The sequence below is a fragment of the Neomonachus schauinslandi genome, chromosome 13 (genome assembly GCF_002201575.2).
Source record: "Neomonachus schauinslandi chromosome 13, ASM220157v2, whole genome shotgun sequence".
Lineage (NCBI taxonomy): Eukaryota > Metazoa > Chordata > Mammalia > Carnivora > Phocidae > Neomonachus > Neomonachus schauinslandi.
This window is the reverse complement of record NC_058415.1, coordinates 15,033,546-15,055,042: the sequence shown is the minus strand read 5'-3', so window position 1 is coordinate 15,055,042 and position 21,497 is coordinate 15,033,546. Positions and strand designations below refer to the sequence as shown.

General features: G+C 38.6%; 1 protein-coding gene across 1 annotated transcript in view; it reads right to left on the bottom strand.

The window, feature by feature from the left end:
- Positions 1–555: 555 nt before the first annotated feature.
- TMC1 (transmembrane channel like 1) overlaps positions 556–21,497 on the bottom strand; it is a 136,645-nt gene continuing 115,703 nt past the window's right edge. Inside the window, exons 16-20 of the mRNA XM_044920750.1 lie at positions 19,672–19,911; positions 16,164–16,289; positions 6,828–6,906; positions 6,674–6,725; positions 556–680 (exon numbers count right to left, since the gene is read on the bottom strand). Coding sequence (XP_044776685.1) covers positions 556–680; positions 6,674–6,725; positions 6,828–6,906; positions 16,164–16,289; positions 19,672–19,911 — 622 coding nt within the window. The remainder of the gene's footprint in view (positions 681–6,673; positions 6,726–6,827; positions 6,907–16,163; positions 16,290–19,671; positions 19,912–21,497) is intronic.

The window sequence follows — 21,497 nt, the reverse complement described above, 5'->3', positions numbered from 1 at the left end:
TAGGGTGGACTAGGTTAAAGGCAGGGTTCCAGCACTGAAGAGTAAGGCAGGGAAATGGACCCCCAAACCTCTTCTTATTAACTCATCCACTGAGGAGTGAAGATAGCAAAGGCTGACCCCCTGTGGCAACTAGGCGAACTATACCTCACCATATGATAATACTTGGGTACCAAATACATTTCCAAACCTGGCCAGCATGGATCTGGTACAGGTAGGGATCCATCAGGATAAGAAAACATAGTTTAGGTCAAAGTATTGTTAATATGAACCCCTTGATATGGTTTAAACTATGTACTCCTCTCAGAAGCCAAAGGAGATGATTCTAACCATGTGTCAAAATGCAGTCTTTCAGTTTTCAAATTGATGGTGAAGCTCTTCAGAGAAGTAAATTTAGTTTCCACATATATTTGCCAGAATTTGTTTTTTTTTATTCCCCTGAGAAAAAAATGAAAGGTGCAGTCTGGCTGGTTGGTTTGCTCATTTGCCTTCTAAAATTTTCCCCATGGCTCTGATCATTATATATAGAAATAATGATATAGAACTAGATCATAGCGATCAGAACCTTCCCGGTACAAGGCTATTATCAGAATAGTCCTCCAACAACTGTGGAAATGGCTTTAACTCTGGCAGATGCTTGTTCATGTGGGACTGTGGAAATATTTGGGGCAGCTCTCTGGAGGCTAAAAGGGTTAAATTTTCTAAAAATGCTTAACTTAAATCAGGTGGGTATTTAGGTGCCATAAAAATCCAACATAATTTTTAGAAAGATTGAAACTTAGAATATCATGCCTGAATTCTTATACCATGAGCATTTGTTCCAAAAGTACAGTTGTTTTAAGAAGTACAAACTCAATTATAGAATAAGTAAGTCATGGAGATGCAATGCACAGCACAGGGAATATAGTCAATAGTATTGTTAATAACTGTGTATGGTGACAGATGGCAACTAGACTGAAAAAAAAAGGAAATTACCTTTAGGAGATGACGTCCTTGGGGGACAGTTTGTCATCTCTCATCATCTTTGTTATGAAGTAGATCAAGAACAAGGGATTGTCATCCACATTGTAAACTTGGCAACACATATAAACCAATTCTCTAATCTTATTACTATACAGTACAAAAATGATCCACGTAGAAATAACCATTAGCTTTATTTACTCATGGGCATTATAATCGAATGAGATGATAAACCCTGCAGAGCAACAGATAATTCCATTTCTGATATCATAGTAACATTTTTCATGCAGATAACAGAAGTTTTTGTTTCACAGGGCAGCTGATGCCGGTTGAATTGATTCAATTTAATTAACAAGCATTTACTCAGTGCCTACCTGTGGACAGCACTATACTTATGAGGCATACAAAAGAGTTAAAAGGTAGGATCCCTGCTCATAGGGAGCTTCCAATCCGGAGAGGAAAGATGATCCATGCATACAGGAAACAATAAAGAACTGTTAAAAATCACAGGAAAATCTGTATAAATAATAGACTCTGAATTAAAGACATTAGGGCCCAAGGAAACCTATCGGGAAGTTGGAGGCCAATCTGGAAAACTGGACCAAAGGAAGTACATCTTGAATTTGTATCATAGCAAGTGATGAGCACATGGATTGGCAGAGGAACAGGGAGATAGTTTCATGGCCAGATCAAGAGTGAAGAAGGAAAAACTCAACATGGTAACAAAAACCAGCAAGTCAATTGCAGGGAATGGCAAGCAAATTGGCTTAGTTCTGGAAAAGGACGCTGTGGGTGAGCAGACGTAATTAAAATCACACAAGAAGCCTGGCTGAGGGCATTGATTGCAGCTCTTCAAAGTCCATTCAAACTTCAAATAAGTAATAATGCTTAAACACATCTATAAACTAAAGCTCACCCCCCCATAAAAGTGTATGTTTTCCCAACCTCAACAAAAAAGCAAAGACGAATTATGGAATATTAGAATCTAAACTCAGGAGATGTGATCACTGGAGGTCATGATCAGGCAGTGCTGGAGTTGCAATCATGTAAATTGTCTTTTTTTTTTTTTTTTTTTAACTCACAAAAAGGTGGGTTGTCTAAGACCCATGTATGTCCTAAGCTGAGAGACCTTCAACCCGGGGCTACTTAGCCCCTATTTCCCTTAGGATTTTTCTTTTAAAAAGCCCATTTCTTTTCATACTGAATCCAGCAGCAAATAAAAAGTCTTGAGTGTATAGTTGTGGGGGCCCTGGATGGGGAGACAGAAAAAAAATGGAAAACAAGATGTTGGTTTCAAACTGTGAGTTAATGAAAAATTACAATGAATACTTTATTAAGATATTTCTGAACTCTGAAGGAAAAAAATGGTGAAATATCTCTGATCCAAGGCAAAGAAAACTAAGGCAGAAGGAGTGTATAAAACGGAAGTCCATACGAGCAAAGTATTTTTAATTAACCCAAAAGGTAAGCCAGTAACCTGTATTGCTGAATCATATGCACTCTTAAACTCAGTTTGTTAGAAGAGATCCCAGGGAAACGAGTCAGGGGAGAAAGTGGTGGTGCAGGAGCAAATCCCTTAATTTGGAACAAGGTGGAGATCCTCCCAGCTGAACTAGGCCTGATGATGTCTTGATTGACCAGCATGACCTTGACAATCCATGAGAGTTAGAACAGGGGAACAGCAACTTCACAATGCTTGTGTTCTTGCCCTTTACGTGAGTCATTGCTTTTAAACAGCAAGGTGAGGAGTACTTCTGGGTCCCAGCGTGTCTATGAAAGTCACTGGCCACGAGCAGCCGCAGCTGTTCGAGAGAGGGAGAGAGAGAGAGAAAAGATGAAGAAGCAAGTGACAATTTAGCTTTCATTGTGCTTAATGTTCAGAAAGAGGTGATCTGAAACCTGTGTCTTCCAAACGTGCCCCACGTTGCCATAATATTTAGCATTTTTATATTCAAAATATTTCTATATTTCTTATTTTTCAGGAGAGGGAAAGTGAACGTTCTTCTCTTTTTATAATATTTATTCAGTACTGCTTATGTAATTAATATAAAAATGTATCCTGTTTAAATTTTTCCAATCAAAGAATTCCTTATTGGCCAGTAGGAATTCAGTAGGTATTTACTGGATGACTGTTATGTATAAAGTTCTGTAGTAACAACTATGAATAAGATAGTATCTGCCTTTACAATGGTTGTATATGTTTTTAAGTACAAATTATAGGAAAATATCAAATAAATAGCATGCAATAGGATTATATCATTACTTAAAACAATAAAGGTAACAGTAAGCTTTAACTAGAATTCAGATCTTAGAAGTCAGAACTTTTCGCTCACTATTCTAAACACTAATTCGACCATGTTAAGTTATAGTCATAATCTAGAGCAAATACAAGAGCAGTGTGGATATGTGTGACGTACCTGCTTCCAACTACAAGATGCCCAAGGGGCTCACTTCGGCTTTAAGGACACACATAAACTGAGAGTGAAGGGATGGAAAGAGATATTCCATGAAAATGGAAACCAGAAGCAGGTGTAGCTACATTTATTTCAGACAAAATACATGTTAAGCCAAAAACAGTAACAAGAGACACAGAAGGTCATTACGTAATGACTAAAGAAGACACAAATAAATGGAGAGATAGTTCATGTTAATGGGTTAGAAGAATTAACACTGTGAAAATGTCCATACCACCCAAAGCAATCTACAGATTCAATGTAATCCTTATCAAAATTCCAATGGCATTTTCAAAGAAATAGAAAAAAACAATCCTTATATTCGATGCAACAACAAAAATATCCTAAATAGCCAAAGCAACCTTGAGGGAGAACAAAGCTGGAGCTCTTACACATCCTGATCTCAAACTATACTGCAAAGCTATAGTAATTAAACAGTATGGTGTTGGCATCAAAACAGACAGTAAGATCACTGGAACAGAATAGAGAAATGAGAGGGCGCCTGGGTGGCTCAGATGGTTAAGCGTCTGCCTTCGGCTCAGGTCATGATCCCAGGGTCTTGGGATCGAGTCCCACATCGGGCTCCCGGCTCAGCGGGGAGCCTGCTTCTCCCTCTGACCCTTGCCCCTCTCATGCTGTTTCTCTCTCGCTCTCTAAAAAAAATAAATAAAATCTTTTAAAAAAAAAGAATAGAGAAATGAGAAATAAACACATGCATATATGGCCAATTAGTTTTTGACAAGGTACTAAGGTTACACAATGAAGAACAGATATTCTCTTCAATAAAAAGTGCTGGGAAAACTGGATATCCTCATGCAAAAGAATGAAACTGAACCCTATCTTACAACATACACAAAAATCAACACAAAATGTAAGACCTTAAACCATAAAACCCCTAGAAGAAAATCTAGGGAAAAATCTACTTGTCCTTGGTCTTGGCAATGATTTTTGTATTTGACACCAAAAACAAAAGCAGCAAAAGCAAAAGTAAACATTAAGCTAAAAAGTTTCTGCACAGCAGAGGAAATCATCAATAAAATGAACAGGCAACCTCTGGGATGGGAGAATATATCTGTGATTTGATAAGGGGTTAATATCCAAAATAGACAAGGAAATGATACAACTCAACAACATACAAACCAAATAACCTAATTTGAAAATGAGCAAAGGACCCGAATAGACATTTATTCAAAGAAGACATACACATGGTCACTATTTGTACATGAAAAGGTGCTCGACATCACTATCAGGAAAATGCAAACCAAACCACAATGAGATAGCACCTCACACCATTAGGATGTCTATTATCACAAAGGCAAGAGACAACCAATGCTGATGAGGATGTGGAGAAAAGGGAACCATTGTGCACTGTTGGTGGGAATGTAAACTGATACAGCCAATATGGAAAACAGCATGAAATTTCCTTGAGAAATTAAAAATAGAACTATCATATGATCCAGCATCCTACTTCTGGATATATATCCAAGGGAAAGGAAATCATTAATTTGTATTCCCATCCTAATTGCAGCATGGGAGGATGGAAATAATGTAAGAGTCCATCTATGAAGAAATGGATAAAGAAAATGTGATATACATATAATATCATCATAATAATATAATAATATTCAGCTTTATAAAAAAAAGAAAACCCGGCCATTTACAACAATGTGGCTAAACCTGCCTTCGAAGGCATTATTCGAAGTAAAATAAGCTAGACAGAGGAAGACAAACACTGCATGGTATCACTTATATGTGGAATCTGAAAAAAGAAAGAAAAAAAAAGCCAAACTCATGAAAACAAAGAGTAGCTTGGTGGTACCCAGGAGCTTGGGGGTGGGGGAATTAGGGAGAGGTTGGTAAAAGGGTACAAATTTTCAGCCATAGGATGAATAAGGTCCGAGACTGTAAGGTATAACACAGTGAACTACTGTTGACAATACCGTATTATATAATTGAAATTGGCTAAGAGAGTAGAACTTAAGTCCTTTCAACAAAAAGAAAAAGGTAAATATGTGAGCCGATGGATGTGTTAATGAATTCAGTGGTGGGAGTCCTTTCATAATGGATATGCATATCAGCACGCACATTGTACACTTAAAATGTATTACAATTTTACTTGTCAAAGCTGAAAAAATTTAAATGCCATTAAAGAAACAAGTAGCCTAGTGATGAAAAAAAAAATCTAAGTCAAGTGTAACACAAGAACATAGCACTGGAAATTTGCTGCATCCATTCCTATTGGCATTAAGGTCAGCCAACATGGAAGGAGTAGTGTTGAAAGAACCACAGAGAAATGGGGCTCAGCCCTGCTCACTTCTAAACTTGGGATAAAACTTGGCCTGAAGCCATCCATATACCACTCTCCTATTCATCTGTGTGGGCTAATGAATTTATTTATTGTTTTTTTCTACTTAAACCAATTTGGGTTGAGTTTTATTACTTACAAGGAGGGGAGAGCCCTAGTAATACTAAGAGTTTTAAAGTTAAGAATGAGGGAAAAGTTTGAAAAAATTTTCCCTAAACTTCTTGGACATCACTTTTCCATGTGGAAAGCAGAGCACATCAGGGATTTTGGCAAATTGGGGTATGCCTTACTGGAATGTTTTTAAAATTAAGGTGGTTACAAAAAAAGAGAGATTAATGACTTAGAAAAGGCTCCAGGAGATCAACAGTGGTGAGTTCAGAAGAGCCTAATGGTATCTTCCCAGTGTGTCCATCTATATATAAAAATGGTCCCACTGAGCAGGAGAGACTCTGTATTTGTGTCTGCTATTTTTTTTTTCAATAAAAGATTTTATTTATTTTTTTGAGAGAGAGAAAGAGAGCATCAGTGGGTGGGGGAGAGCAGAGGGAGAAGCAGACCTGAGCCTCGATCCCAGGACCCTGAGATCATGACCTAGGCAGAAGGCAGACACTCAACTGACTGAGCCGCCCAGGTGCCCCTTGTGTCAGCTATTTGTATATGACCATATGGATGTCTTCATCTTCTGTCAGTTGCAAAGTCACCTTCCTATTACTACTGCCAAGTTTACATTTCTGGATTTTTCCTTCTCTTGCCTTTCCCCCACTGGAAACCAACCAAGCCTTCTGGATACAATGCCTGAGAGGGTCTCAAAAAGTGAACAGTAAAAATTGTGGAATGACTCACTCAGGGCAATAATGCCACACCACATCAAATGCCCCATTTGGAGAGAGAGAAAAGAAAAAGAAGGAAGAGCATTTTTTTGTAGGGGAAAAACTGTCATCATAAACATTTCTCCAACCTGCTCGGGCAGCCGCCATTTTCTTGTTGCGTATTTTGTTCTCCAAAGCTTGCTACACAATACAAAAAGGAGAAAAGAACATGAGGTTTACTGGTATTTACTATTACTTGCCATTAATAAAGGTAATATGTTAATGAAATAAATTATATCCTACCTGTTTCATCTTCTTTTTTAGATCCAGATTTGCTGTCTTCTGGCCCTTTGCAGTAGCATTGAGATAATAAATGGTCAAGCTACATTTTAAAAAATAATAAGATTATTAGTGTTTTTTAGTTCAAGATTCTTCTTAAATTTACATTCACTAAATCATAGAACGTTGGCACTGGAGTGGACTTTAAGATATTTTCTTTTTTTTTTTTTAGGATTGAAGTACACAGAGGTCAAGAAGTACATTCAGGAAAGGTTACTAGGGGCAGACCTGGGAAGATGGGATCCAAGGGGGCCCTCTTCCACAGCCCAGCATTCTATCTACCATACCTCAACTGCCTAACTGTAGTTCCTTCTTGGAAATGTACTAACATCAGTTGAAATCGTAATTAAAAGTAACATTTCAAATTGACATTAATCTGCTGAAGCATAGGGAATGTGTAGAATAAAAAATTGACCTGCTTTAAATTTCCTCCTTTGACTTTTACAGCAAAGAATATAATTCTCATAGTCATAGTTCACTAACATGGATTTTTTTCCATAGGATGTATTTCTCCCTTCCTCAAAAAGAAAATGTTTTATAAAGGAATATTCTTGGCTTTTAGTTGACATTTACATTTCTAGAAAGAGGGAATTCCAGCCAAACATTTGTGTAAAAATAAATATGTTTATCTTCACTTAAAGCAAAAACAAACAAACAAAATGCAGTAAAAAAAAAAAAAAAAGGTAACTGGCATTGCTCTTTGTTGCAAATAACTGGATACTAAACACATTTCTTCTACTCCCCAACCATGCCAGATTATATCCTTTATGAGCCATCTGGTGCTAGCAACACAATTATTGATATGGTTTAGCCGGGTTTGTTTATCTCTTATACGAGTGATGGGAGTTTGAAATTACATACATGAAAGCATTTGGTATGCTATTTGGCATGAAGTAGGTGCTCAATAAATTGTGTGTGTGTGTGTGTATTATAAGCATATTCTTAGAAAAGTGCCTGGATTTGGAGGATAAACTCAAAGACCTCACAAGTCACTCACAGTTCTGGAATTCTCTAGTCTCCAAAGGAATGAACCTGGCTACAGAGAACTAACCTGAATTCTACTCAGTTACCCAAAAACCATCCAAGCTGATTTAATAGGATCCATTGGGGAAATTCAAAAGGCTTATAACATGTAACATTCTCTAATTAAAGGTAATAAAGAGCCAAGCCAATTGCATGAGCCCCATAAACTGGAAGATGAGGTCTCAGGATTTGAAAAATCAAATCAGTAATAAACTGAAATTGGGTTTTAAATCAGAACCTCAGAACTATAATCAGCCTTGCAGGACATCTATTTGACCTCATATTCTGTCAGCTTTTCTTTTCTTTCTTTTTTTTTTTTTTTTTAAGATTTTTATTTATTTTTTGACAGAGAGAGAGACAGCAGAGAGGGAACACGAGCAGGGGCAGAGGGAGAGGGAGAAGCAGGCTTCTCACTGAGCGGGGAGCCTGAAGTGGGGCTCGATCCCAGGACCCCAGGACCACGACCTGAGCCAAAGGCAGACGCTAAATGACTGAGCCACCCAGGCGCCCCTGTCAGCTTTTCTCTACACAGTCTGTACCAAGGGCTGGCAAACTATAGTCTCCAGGGTAGAAATGACTCCCAGCTTGTTTTGCATGGCCCATGAACTAAGAATGGTTTTTACCTTTTTAAATGGTCATGTAAGTACTTATATAATATTCTCAATTTTACCTTTTGACCCACACAACCTAATATATCTACGATTTGGCCCTTTAAGAAAAAATGTGCCAACCATGTGTATAAACCACCCCTGCCAAGTGGCTTCTAGCCCTTCTGTATCTTCCCACTCATCCCAAACTCAGTGTTTGGTGCTTCAAAGGATTAGGGGGAATAAGAGATGGGAAATAAGACACAGGGTTTGAATTTACTTATTAGCCACTTGATTTGGGGCAGATCTTCCATGCAATATCAATAATGTGATTAATGAGGCCAACCTTTTCAGGTTATTGTGGAAATTAAATGATTAATGTATCTATCAGGCAATGTTAGCTCTCCAGACAGCTTATTAAACCTTTAATTGGTGGCATTAGAACAATGTTGCGCCTTTGCTTAAAAATAAAATAAAATAAATAAAATAAATTAAAAAATCTGTCTCTCAGTAAGTTAAGACTATAGTCATAAAATCTAACATTAAGTTTTGTTGGGTTTTATTTTTTTAATATAAGATCTCATTGGTACCGGAGGAGCAAGATGGTGGAGGAGTAGGAGACCTAAATTTTGTTTGGTCCCAGGAACTCAGCTAGATAGGGATCAAACCATTCTGAACACCTACAAACTCAACAGGAGATCAAAGAAAAGAATAGCAGCAACTCTCTGAACAGAAAAGCGACCACTTTCTGGAAGGTCTCTTCTGATTTGTTTAGTGTATATTTTTCTGGGGTCATTGTTACCCTGTTAGTATTTTGTTCTCTCATTCATCTATTCTCCTCTGGACAAAATGACAAGATGGAAATAATCACCTCAAAAAAAAGAACAAGAGGCAGTACCAACTGCCAGGGACCTAATCAGTACGGACATCAGTAAGATGTTGCAACTAGAGTTCAGAATGACGATTATAAAGATACTAGCTGGGCTTGAAAAAAGCATGGAAGATATTAGAGAAACCCTTTCTGGAGAAATAAAAGAACTAAAATCTAACCAAGTTGAAATCAAAAAGGCTATTAATGAGGTGCAATAAAAAATGGAGGCTCTAACTGCTAAGATAAATGAGGCAGAAGAGAGAAGTAGTGATATAGAAGACCAAATGATGGAAAATAAAGAAGTTGAGAAAAAGAGAGATAAACAACTGCTGGATCACGAGGGCAGAATTTGAGAGATAAGTGATACCATAAGATGAAACAATATTAGAATAATTGGGATCCCAGAAGAAGAAGAAAGAGAGAGAGGCAGAAGATATATTGGAGCAAATTATAACAGAGAACTTCCCTAATTTGGGGGAAGGAAACAAGCATCAAAATCCAGGAGGCACAGAGAACCCCCCTCAAAATCAATAAAAAGAGGTCAACACCCCAACATCTAATAGTAAAACTTACAAGTCTCAGAGACAAAGAGAAAATCCTGAAAGCAGCTCGGGACAAGAGATCTGTAACCTACAATGATAGAAACATTAGATTGGCAACAGACCTATCCACAGAGACCTGGCAGGCCAGAAAGGACTGGCAGGATATATTCAGAGCCCTAAATGAGAAAAATATGCAGCCAAGAATACTATATCCAGCTAGGATGTCACTGAAAATAGAAGGAGAGATAAAAAGCTTCCAGGACAAACAAAAACTAAAGGAATTTGCAAACATGAAGCCAGTCCTACAAGAAATATTGAAAGGGATCCTCTAAGCAAAGAGAGAGCCTAAAAGTAACATAGACCAGAAAGGAACACAGATAATATACAGTAACAGTCACCTTACAGGCAATACAATAGCACTAAATTCATATCTTTCAATAGTTACCCTGACTGTAAATGGGATAATTGCCCCAATCAAAAGACACAGGGTATCAGATTGGATAAAAAAACAAGACCCATCGACATGCTGTCTGCAAGAGACTCATTTTAGTCCCAAAGACACCTCCAGATTTAAAGTGAGGGGGTGGAAAACCATTTACCATGCTAATGGACACCAAAAGAAAGCTGGGGTGGCAATCCTTATATCAGACAAATTAGATTTTAAACCAAAGACTATAATAAGAGATGAGGAAGGACACTATATCATACTTAAAGGGTCTATCCGACAAGAAGATCTAACAATTGTAAATATCTATGCCCCTAACATGAGAGCAGCCAATTATATAAGCCGATTAATAACAAAAGCAAAGAAACACATCGACAACAATACAATCATAGTGGGGGACTTTAACACCCCCCTCACTGAAATGGACAGATCATCTAAGCAAAAGATCAACTCTAAATGACACACTGGACCAAATGGACTTCACAGATATTAACAGAACATTCCACCCCAAAGCAACAGAATACACATTCTTCTCTAGTGCCCAGGGAACATTCTCCAGAATAGATCACATCCTAGGTTACAAATCAGGTCTCAACCGGTACCAAAAGATTGGGATCATTCCCTACATATTTTTGGACCACGGTGCTTTGAAACTAGAACTCGATCACAAGAGGAAAGTTGGAAAGAACTCAAATACATGGAGGCTAAAGAGCATCCTACTAAAGAATGAATGGGTCAACCAGGAGATTAAAGAAGAATTTAAAAAATTCATGGAAACCAATGACAATGAAAACACAACTGTTCAAAATCTTTGGGATGCAGCAAAGGCAGTCCTAAGAGGAAAGTATATAGCAATACAAGCCTTTCTCAAGAAACAAGAAAGGTCTCAAATACACAACCTAACCCTACACCTAAAGGAGCTGGAGAAAGAACAGCAAAGAAAGCCTAAACCCAGCAGGAGAAGAGAAATAATAAAGATCAGAGCAGAAATCAATGAAATAGAAACCAAAAAAACAGTCGAACAGATCAACAAAACTAAGATCTGGTTCTTTGAAAGAATTAATAAGATTGATAAACCCCTGGCCAGACTTACCAAAAAGAAAAGAGAAATGACCCAAATAAATAAAATCATGAATGAAAGAGGAGAGATCACAACCAACACCAAAGAAATACAAACAATTATAAAAACATATTATGAGCAACTATATGCCAGCAAATTAGATAATCTGGAAGAAATGGATGCATTCCTAGAGATGTATCAACTACCAAAACTGAACCAGGAAGAAACAGAAAACCTGAACAGATTTATAACCACTAAGGAAACTGAAGCTCTAATCAAAAATCTCCCAACAAACAAGAGCCCACGGCCATATGGCTTCCCAGGAGAATTCTACCAAACATTTAAAGAATTAATACCTATTCTGAAACTGTTCCAAAAAATAGAAATGGAAGGGAAACTTCCAAACTCGTTTTATGAGGCCACCATTACCTTGATCCCAAAACCAAAGACCCCATCAAAAAGGAGAATTACAGACCAATATCTCTGATGAACATGGATGCAAAAATTCTCACCAAAATACTAGCCAATAGGATCCAACAGTACATTACATTTCATTAAACGGATTATTCACCATGACAAAGTGGGATTTATCCCTGGGCTGCAAGGTTGGTTCAACATCCGCAAATCAATCAATGTGATACAATACATTAATATAAGAAAGAACAAGAACCATATGATCCTCTCAATAGATGCAGAAAAAGCATTTGACAAAGTACAGCATCCTTTCTTGATCAAAACTCTTCGGAGTATAGGGATAGAGGGTACATACCTCAAGATCATAAAAGCCATCTATGGAAAACACACAGCGAATATCATTCTCAATGGGGAAAAACTGAGAGCTTCTCCCTAAGGTCAGGAACACAGCAGGGATGTCCACTATCACCACTGCTATTCAACATAGATTAGAAGTCCTAGCCACAGCAATCAGACAACAAAAAGAAATAAAAGGCATCCAAATTGGCAAAGAAGAAGTCAAACTCTCCTCTTTGCAGATGATATGATACTTTATGTGGAAAGCCCAAAAGACTCCACCCCAAAACTGCTAGAACTCATACAGGAATTCAGTAAAGTGGCACAATATTAAATCAATGCACAGAAATCAGTGGCATTCCTACACACCAACAACAAGACAGAAGAAAGAGAAATTAAGGAGTCAATCCCATTTACAATTGCACCCAAAACCATAAGATACCTAGGAATAAATCTAACCAAAGAGGCAAAGAATCTGTACTCAGAAAACTATAAAATACTCATGAAAGAAATTGAGGAAGACACAAAGAAATGGAAAAACGTTCCATGCTCATGGATTGGAAAAACAAATATTGTGAAGATGTCAATGCTACCTAGAGCAATCTACACATTTAATGCAATCCCCATCAAAATACCATCCACTTTTTTCAAAGAAATGGAACAAATAATCCTAAAATTTGTATGGAACCAGAAAAGACCCCAAACAGCCAGAGGAATGTTGAAGAAGAAAAGCAAAGCTGGTGGCATCACAATTCTGGACTTCAAGCTCTATTACAAAACTGTCATCATCAAGACAGTATGGTACTGGCACAAAAACAGACACATAGATCAATGGAACAGAATAGAGAGCCCAGAAATGGACCCTCAACTCTATGGTCAACTAATCTTCGACAAAGCAGGAAGGAATGTCCAATGGAAAAAAGTCTCTTCAACAAATGATGTTGGGAAAATTGGACAGCCACATGCAGAAGAATGAAACTGGACCATTTCCTTACACCACACACAAAAATAGACTCAAAATTGTTGAAAGACCTAAATGTGAGACAGGAGTCCCTCAAAATCCTAAAGGAGAACACAGGCAGCAACCTCTTCGACCTCAGCTGCAGTAACTTCTTAGAAACATCACCAAAGGCAAGGGAAGAAAGGGCAAAAATGAACTATTGGGACTTCATCAAGATAAAAAGCTTTTGCACAGCAAAAGAAACACTCAACAAGACCAAAAGACAACCGACAGAATGGGAGAAGGTATTTGCAAATGACATATCAGATAAAGGGCTAGTATCCAAAATCTATAAGGAACTTATCAAACTCAACACCCAAAGAATAAATAATCTAATCAAGAAATGGGCAGAAGACAGGAACAGACATTTTTTTTTTTTTTTTTAAAGATTTCATTTATTTACTTATTAGAGAGCGAGCGAGAGAGAAACAGCATGAGAGGGGCGAGGGTCAGAGGGAGAAGCAGGCTCCCCGCTGAGCCGGGAGCCCGATGTGGGACTCGATCCCAGGACCCTGGGATCATGACCTGAGCTGAAGGCAGTTGCTTAACCAACTGAGCCACCCAGGCGCCCCAGACATTTTTCCAAAGAAGACATCCAAATGGCCAACAGACACATGAAAAAGTGCTCCACATCGCTCGGCATCAGGGAAATCCAAATCAAAACCTCAATGAGATACCATCTCACACCAGTCAGAATGGCTAAAATTAATAAGTCAGGAAATGACAGATGTTGGCGGGGATGTGGAGAAAGGGGAACCTTCCTACACTGTTGGTGGGAATGCAAGCTGGTGCAGCTACTCTGGAAAACAGTATGGAGGTTCTTCAAAAAGTTGAAAATAGAGCTACCATATGACCCAGCAATTGCACTACTGGGTATTTACCCCAAAGATACAAATGTAGGGATCCAAAGGGGTACGTGCACCCCGATGTTTATAGCAGCAATGTCCACAATAGCCAAACTATGGAAAGAGCCAAGATATCCATCGACAGATGAATGGATAAAGAAGATGTGGTATATATATACATAATGGAATATTATGCAGCCATCAAAAGGAATGAAATACTGCCATTTGCAATGACGTGGATGGAACTGGAGGGTATTATGCTGAGCAAAATAAGTCAATCAGAGAAAGACATGTATCATATGATCTCACTGATATGAGGAATTCTTAATCTCAGGAAACAAACTGAGGGTTGCTGGAGTGGTGGGGGGTGGGAGGGATGGGGTGGCTGGGTGATAGACATTGGGGAGGGTATGTGCTATGGAGAGCATGTGAATTGTGTAAGTCTGTTGAATCACAGACCTGTACCTCTGAAACAAATATAGTTTCAGAAGATAGTAGGAAGGGAAAAATGAAGGGGGGGAAATCGGAAGGGCATGAGAGACTACGGACTCTGAGAAAAAAACTGAGGGTTCTAGAGGGGAGGGGGGTGGGGGGATGGGTTAGCCCAGTGATGGGTATTAAGGAGGGCATGTACTGAATGGAGCACTGGGTGTTATATGCAAACAATGAATCATGGAACACTGCATCAAAAACTAATGATGTAATGTATGGTGATTAACATAACATAATAAAATTAAAAAAAGAAAAAGATCTCATTGGTACCACTAAATGGCCTTGACTTTTAAAAACCGTATAATACTTAACATGGTCCCAGAAGCCACTGTATCATGAAAACTTGAAAAAGAAAAATCACTTCAAGGGCCTTCTGATGAAATAGGCTGCATCCAGCAGGTCATTTTCCAACACGTGTGTGCCAGAGACTCACTATCAGATTCGGAATGTCACCCCCCGATCAAGGTTCTCTAATATATAAAAGTAATCTGCTTCACTGTTTAATTATCCCTGTGGGCTTATTAGCTCGTCCTCAAAGAAGGTGTCACGTGTAAAGAGGTTGGCTTTATTGTCAACCTACTATTACTATTTTGTTATACTATACTCTTTCTAACCTAGGGAAAATCACTTTGTCCCTCTAAACCGGTAATTTAAGAAAGTTGAAGATGACACCCATCGTCTCTGATGTGGCCCATGACCATGACCATTACAAAAACGATGCTAACAACTTGGCCCAGAACCCAGTTCATGTACTTCAAATCACTGGGATTTCTTTCCAGGAGATTTCCTAGTTTTACCTTTTATAAAACAAATGCCACCCTTTGCATCAGCTTTGTTTCTAAAGTGTTTCTGAGGGTAGTTTCATAGTTGCCCTCCTGGACTGAGAGACAGCAGTGGCGGTTCCAGACTTTCTATTTTGGAGGGCCTCAGGGGTTGAAAGGAAGGGCTAGGGCATTTTTTTTTTAAGCTCTTTGATAGCAAGCATATATTTTTCCTCAGAATGTAACTTTATCTCTTCAAAAGTCAGAAGCCAGTGAAAGTTACATGGGAACAAAGGTCCCCTCCCAAGGTCCCCTTTGGATCTTACCTCTAACGTTTGAAGGGCTAGACTAAGTGACCTTTCCAAGACCCTTCTGGTCCTCTGATTCTATTACCATGGACACACACTTATTGATAGCCTTTCAAGAACAAGGACATGGTAATTTTTAAGACCCCTTAAACCCTTAGACCTAAAATATAGCTGATAGGGCCCCCGGAGGGAATATTAACTTAGAGGCTCATCATTTCTATGTGTTCCCAGCCATCTGCTTTATGGAACAAGAGGTGGGGGCCAGGACATGGCGGGAAGTTCAGTGTGCTGATTAGATTTAGCATTTAGCGTTTATGTTTCCCTTGCTTTAGCTGTTTACTGATAATTATTTTGGTTACTTGGGAACAAATCTTATAATCCTAGGCAGGCAAAGACAGATGCAGATGGCTATGAATTACATCCAATAGGATCAGAATATGGCTCATGAATTTCAGCCTCTTACCACCATGTAATCAGCCCTGAATTTGGTGAGGTTACAGCACAACCCTTAGAGAGCGTGAGAAAGGGAAAAAAAAAAAAAAAAAAAGCTGGAACTTAAAAGGAGCCAGGCTTTCTTCATTACAAAGGCCCTTTCTATGAGCAGGGAAGCACATACACCATAACCAAAATGATAGCGATGACCAGTCCAGGATTAGAAAGCTGTCTCAAGATCTTTGCCATCCAGCTTGGGAAATCATGCTCCAGGGTTTCTCCAATGACTTCAAACATCCTATTTTTACCACTGAAAAAAAAAAAGGGGGGGGGTGGGGAAGAGAAATTTATTTACAACCTATGCAAAAACCATGAATATAGCAAGAAAACTAGAAATCTTTCTCGAACACCACCTAAGTGCTCTTTCAGGTTGGAAACCTAAGGTTTAGCCACAACTCCTGGCGCTTTGACCTCTTATTGTCAACATGGGGGTGAGGTATGAGAAATGGTATCCCAACATGAACACACAGTTGAGCAGTTAGGAATTTAACCACAGCCTTAGGAAAAGACTTTTTAAAGCTGTATTTCTAAGATTTTGATTGAAATATATTTTATAAATAGCTCGTAAGTCTACCCCTCAGCCAGCTGTCCTTGTTGGGGAACACTCCCTTTGGGCTGAATAAATAGTGCTCTCAATTGTTTAACTGGCCTTGGAAATGAGCATAAGGAATAGCTTAACGGAATAAGGTCCACAAATAATCCAGTATCTCTCCCATGCAATAGCTGCTATCTCATTTTCTACAGACTTCTTTCATCAGAGTTATTAATAAGTAACCACATCGAATGAGGAGTCCTTTCTGCATTTCTTGTTGACAGGCCCTAAATGACTGCTGGCTCAGTCCCACTGCTAGGAAAAGAAAATGCGTAAAGAAGGAAAATAAGCCTAAAAAGCAAAAGTCCTTAATGGGTTCGTTCTCAGCCCGTTAAGGTAAGAATCAGCTTTTATAAGCTAGAAAAATGAGAGCAGGAAGTCTGTCTTATCTTCGTACATAATATTCAGAATTATAAAGTAATACCCATCATGTCAAGCTATTTTTTTCTGTATATGCATATTGATTCTACTATGAAAAGCGGTAATTCTCAGAAAAGATTAGGTTACTTATCACCAAGTGGTATGTATCATCAGAATAAAGGTTGGTATAACACTTAGTATAATAGTCTGGTTTCACTTTTGTTTTTTGATCTTCATACATTCTCACCTACTAAATAAACATGAGTCTCAAGTTCCAGATGAGATTTTTTTTTTTTTTTTTTTTTGCTCCTGATCTAACTAATAATATCTTTCAAAAGACTGAGAGTAACCCCAAGTACCTAGTTAAGAGTTAGTTGCTGGACTGCCGAGGTATGTTTTGCTTCACAAATTACAAATCTGCACCCAGCAAAACCTGTGTTGTATTAAGGGGGAATGTAGCTTGCAGACCATTCAAGATTATATCGATTTATTCCCCTAAGATTTCTTTGTCTTCATCCATTCTAACTGGGCATGCTTTTCTCCTAGACATGGGGGATACAGCTAGAGTGAGAAGGTAGGCAAGGATGAGAGAAGGTAAGACCATCCACTCTCCCTTCTCCAGGTTGGGCTGAGGCTGATGCCTGTGGTTAGAATGAGGAGACTGGAATTTTACAAAATGCTCTCTACCCACAAAGGTCTTCTCTGCATCCAGTCTGTCCCAAATTCAAAGCCATTAGCATCTCTGGTGATTCTCCCCTTTCCTGGTCTGGTGTCTTACCAGGAGTCCAGCTCTCTTACTTCTATACAAACTAAAGAAGCATCTGACAAATAGTGATATATATGCAGTAATTCTGCCTAAGTTTGCCAATTAGGAAACACTTGGTCAAAATCAGTATGTCTCAGATAGAGACTAATTTTTTTTCATTAAATTCTTAGTAACTGTGTGTGATATAAAGAGAGGCAAAGGACTTAGGTTCAAAAGGCTAAAATTGCGTGGTCATGGTACATGTCTAGCTCAATGATATTTTTCATAGGAATGCACTTGTATAACCACCATCCAGCTCCATGTGCACACGGTGGGGATTCCCTTCCTCTGATACATTTTTCCCGGAAAGATCAACTCGCAACTAGAAAGTTAAAAGCGCATCTGAAACTCAACCTGGATGTTCACTTGTGTGGGTAATTTGCAATCAACTAAAAGTCTTTGAATGGCTTATCTGGGGAACTTCGTGCCCTGAGATTCATTAGAGATTTACTAAGACCAAGCTCTTCTTCAAGACTGCAATTTCCTATTTAGTCTCCAGATGTCACTGTCTGCATTATTTATTTTAGACCACAGTTGGGGGGGGGCGGGTGAGAGATCAGGATTTGTCAACATCAGCTTCCTGAATATGACAAAACTCCAGTAGTTTCTGCCCTATCAGCTGGCTTAACATTTTCTTTCTTTCTTTCTTTCCCAGTAAAGCAATAATAACTCAGACTATTATTAGAGTACAAATGCATCTTTTATACTTGTCTGTGAGCAATGAAACTTGACTTTAATAACTTGCATCTGACAGCATGACGAGGAAATTATACGTGGCCATTATCGGCTCATGCTTGTATTCACGTGGCTTTTCATGTTCACATTTCTTTCACTTGGAAAGGAGAAATAAGTCAAATGCATGCTGACCAATGACTCAACAGGCAGGGATTCTTGGGGGGGGGATTTGTGGTAGATTCTTTTTTCTTTTCCTTTTTCTTTCTCTCTTTCTTCTTCTTCTTCTTCTTTTTTTTTTTTAGAGAGAGGAGGGCAGAGGGAGAGGGAGAGAAAGAATCTAAAGCAGGCTCCACACCCAGAGCGGAGCCTGAAGCACGCAGGGCTCTGTTTCATGACCCTGAGGTCACAACCTGAGCCAAATTCAAGAGTCAGACACTTAACCAGCTGAGCCACCCAGGCGCCCCATGGTAGATTCATTTCTAAGGCCCTATTTAGGGAATGAAATCTCAATTCCCCAGATCCCGGGGACTTTGCTTTCTTGCTAAGTGTCACAGACAGAACTTGGTCATAGACAACTGGAGAAAAGTACATTTCAGCTTGGATCAGAGAGACTTCTTAACTCTTTATTACTGACTTGAGCGAAATTATCCTTGTTATTTTGGGAGACTACACATGCTGAACATCATCCTCACTTGTTTTACTAGCATGTAGCATTGTGGATTATAAAATGTGTGACCCACTTTATATTCATAATTATCTAATAATGATCCCATTTCTACGTAGGTTGTGGAATAATCTACTTTTAATTAATTATTTTCTATTGGGCATAACATGGCAATAGCTTCTGATTTTTGGACGTGGGGCCTAGCATCAGGAAAACTTTCACATCCCCATTAGCATAATCAAACCTTGCTCTTTGCTACCTCTTATGGCTCAAATTTATGGTCCATATTTTACCCAGGTAGAGCCCAGGTGCACTCAAATCATTTTCCCTTTTATGATTCCCAAATAAGAAAATCGATGGAACTTCCCTAAGAATCTCCATGTTACCTAATGAGACTGAATGCCCAAAGAACCACATTTCTAAAGACCAAAATGCCATTGTTTGGGAGGGGGACCCACAAAACTCATAGGAGTGAATATTCCTATCTCCACGCCTGGAAGAAAACGACACCCAGGTGGAATTTCAAAGGCCAGAACCTGAACGGGCCACAATCAAAAGATGGCGGGAGCGATACAATCATGTACAGGACGGGCATGGTGGACAGGAAGAGGATGAGCAGCAGCATGCCCAGGTAGAAGTTATTTGATCTGGAAGCTTTGAAGACCCTGGCCTCAGGAACGTTGCAACACATCACGGCCCAGCACTGGAAGTACATGGAGGTGTGGAGTCGAAGGATATTGATTCCTGGGAGGCTGGGGGCGAAGAAGGAGCCCATCCTGGAAGGAAAAACAGGGCTCTGCTCAATTCCAGTCTTCTCTTCATAACAAAGTCATACAGCACCTGTTGATTTCACATCATGCTTATTTGCTAAAGGCAGAAAATGCAGGGCCGCTTTCAGTCCACAAATGCTTTTTTATAAATAAACTTGACTGGCCGATTTCCATCTTCTGTGCACATTTTATCATCTCCCCCATTATCCAGGAATTGCCTACGTGATTCGCTCATAGCAATTATGCTGTTCACTAACTATATCTGCTCTCATTAATAAATTTAAACTACATGAGAGAAAACAATGTATCACATGTATTAACTTCTCTCTTCTACTTCTCAGATAAACTTGATTCCCCTAATACTCAAATCATTCATTAATAAATCTGGATATTTAACTTCTCTTTAATAAGTGCCCCTGAAAGCACTCATTCTATTCAAATAAACTGCACATCTGGATTAATTACTTTTCTCGTGGCTAATTAATTTTTGCTTAATGGAAGAGAAAAAATTAAAATAAGCTTATCTTTTTCTGATGCTATTCTTTATTAGCTATGTAGCTATTATGGTGTTTTAGAGCTGATGTATTTATGCCCAGTAACAGTGTTTTCTTAATAGTCTATAGGAAGCTTTATGTGTTTGAGATGAAAATTCAACACATACATTTAATTTAATTTAATTTAATCTGTTTACTTGCTTACCTCAGCTTGTCCTGGAAATTCACTGTTTTGTACATCTGATTTTTAAAAACTATCTTTAAATGCCACTTTTAAACAGGAAGCACTTAGGTGAGGTCACTTTTACTTGCTGGCTTAGTTGGTAATTTCAACAAAATAAATTTCAATTTTCTTTGATGAGAAAATCCATTAGCATCATAAAACCATATTAATAGCAATGTATTGGTCCAAAACCAAAAAGAGGATACATGTGCACTTATTTTAGAAGTATAAGCACAGTCCTATCTTTTAAACTGTCCCAGCTGTAATAAAGCCCTCAGCACTTCTGGTTAGGGTCAGCATTTTATATTTCCTGGGTATGTAGAGTAGCTATTTTAACTAATCCAACGCAAATTTGGTATAATACGGGGGGGGGGCAAGGGGTGAGTTAGATGAAGAAATTAGTTTCTGCTATTTCCGTAATGGAAATTATGCAAACCAGCATTAAAGGATTTCATTTAAACGTGGAATCTTGCCAAAATTTAGATCATCTTGTTGGTAGGATTTCACGCAACGGATCTGAATGATATTTTAACATACTGAATGGACCAGAGACTCTGAAGGAAGCTAAGTGATTTTTTTTTTAATGGCATGAACTTCAGGTGATGATCTAGCCACGTAGGTTCATCAACTGTAACACACGTCCCACTGTGATTTGGGAAGCCGATTGTAGGGGAGGCTATGCATGTTGGGGCATGGGGATATTTGGGAACACTCTGTACTCTCCACTCAGTTTTTCTGTGAACGCAACACTGCTCTAAAATAGAAATTTTATGAACTAAAAAAAAAGTAACAACCTGTAACAACACATGGTATCTTTGTTACAGGATAGCAAGAGAGATCCCAGAGCCTCAAGAACGTGAGCAAGTGAGTGAGTG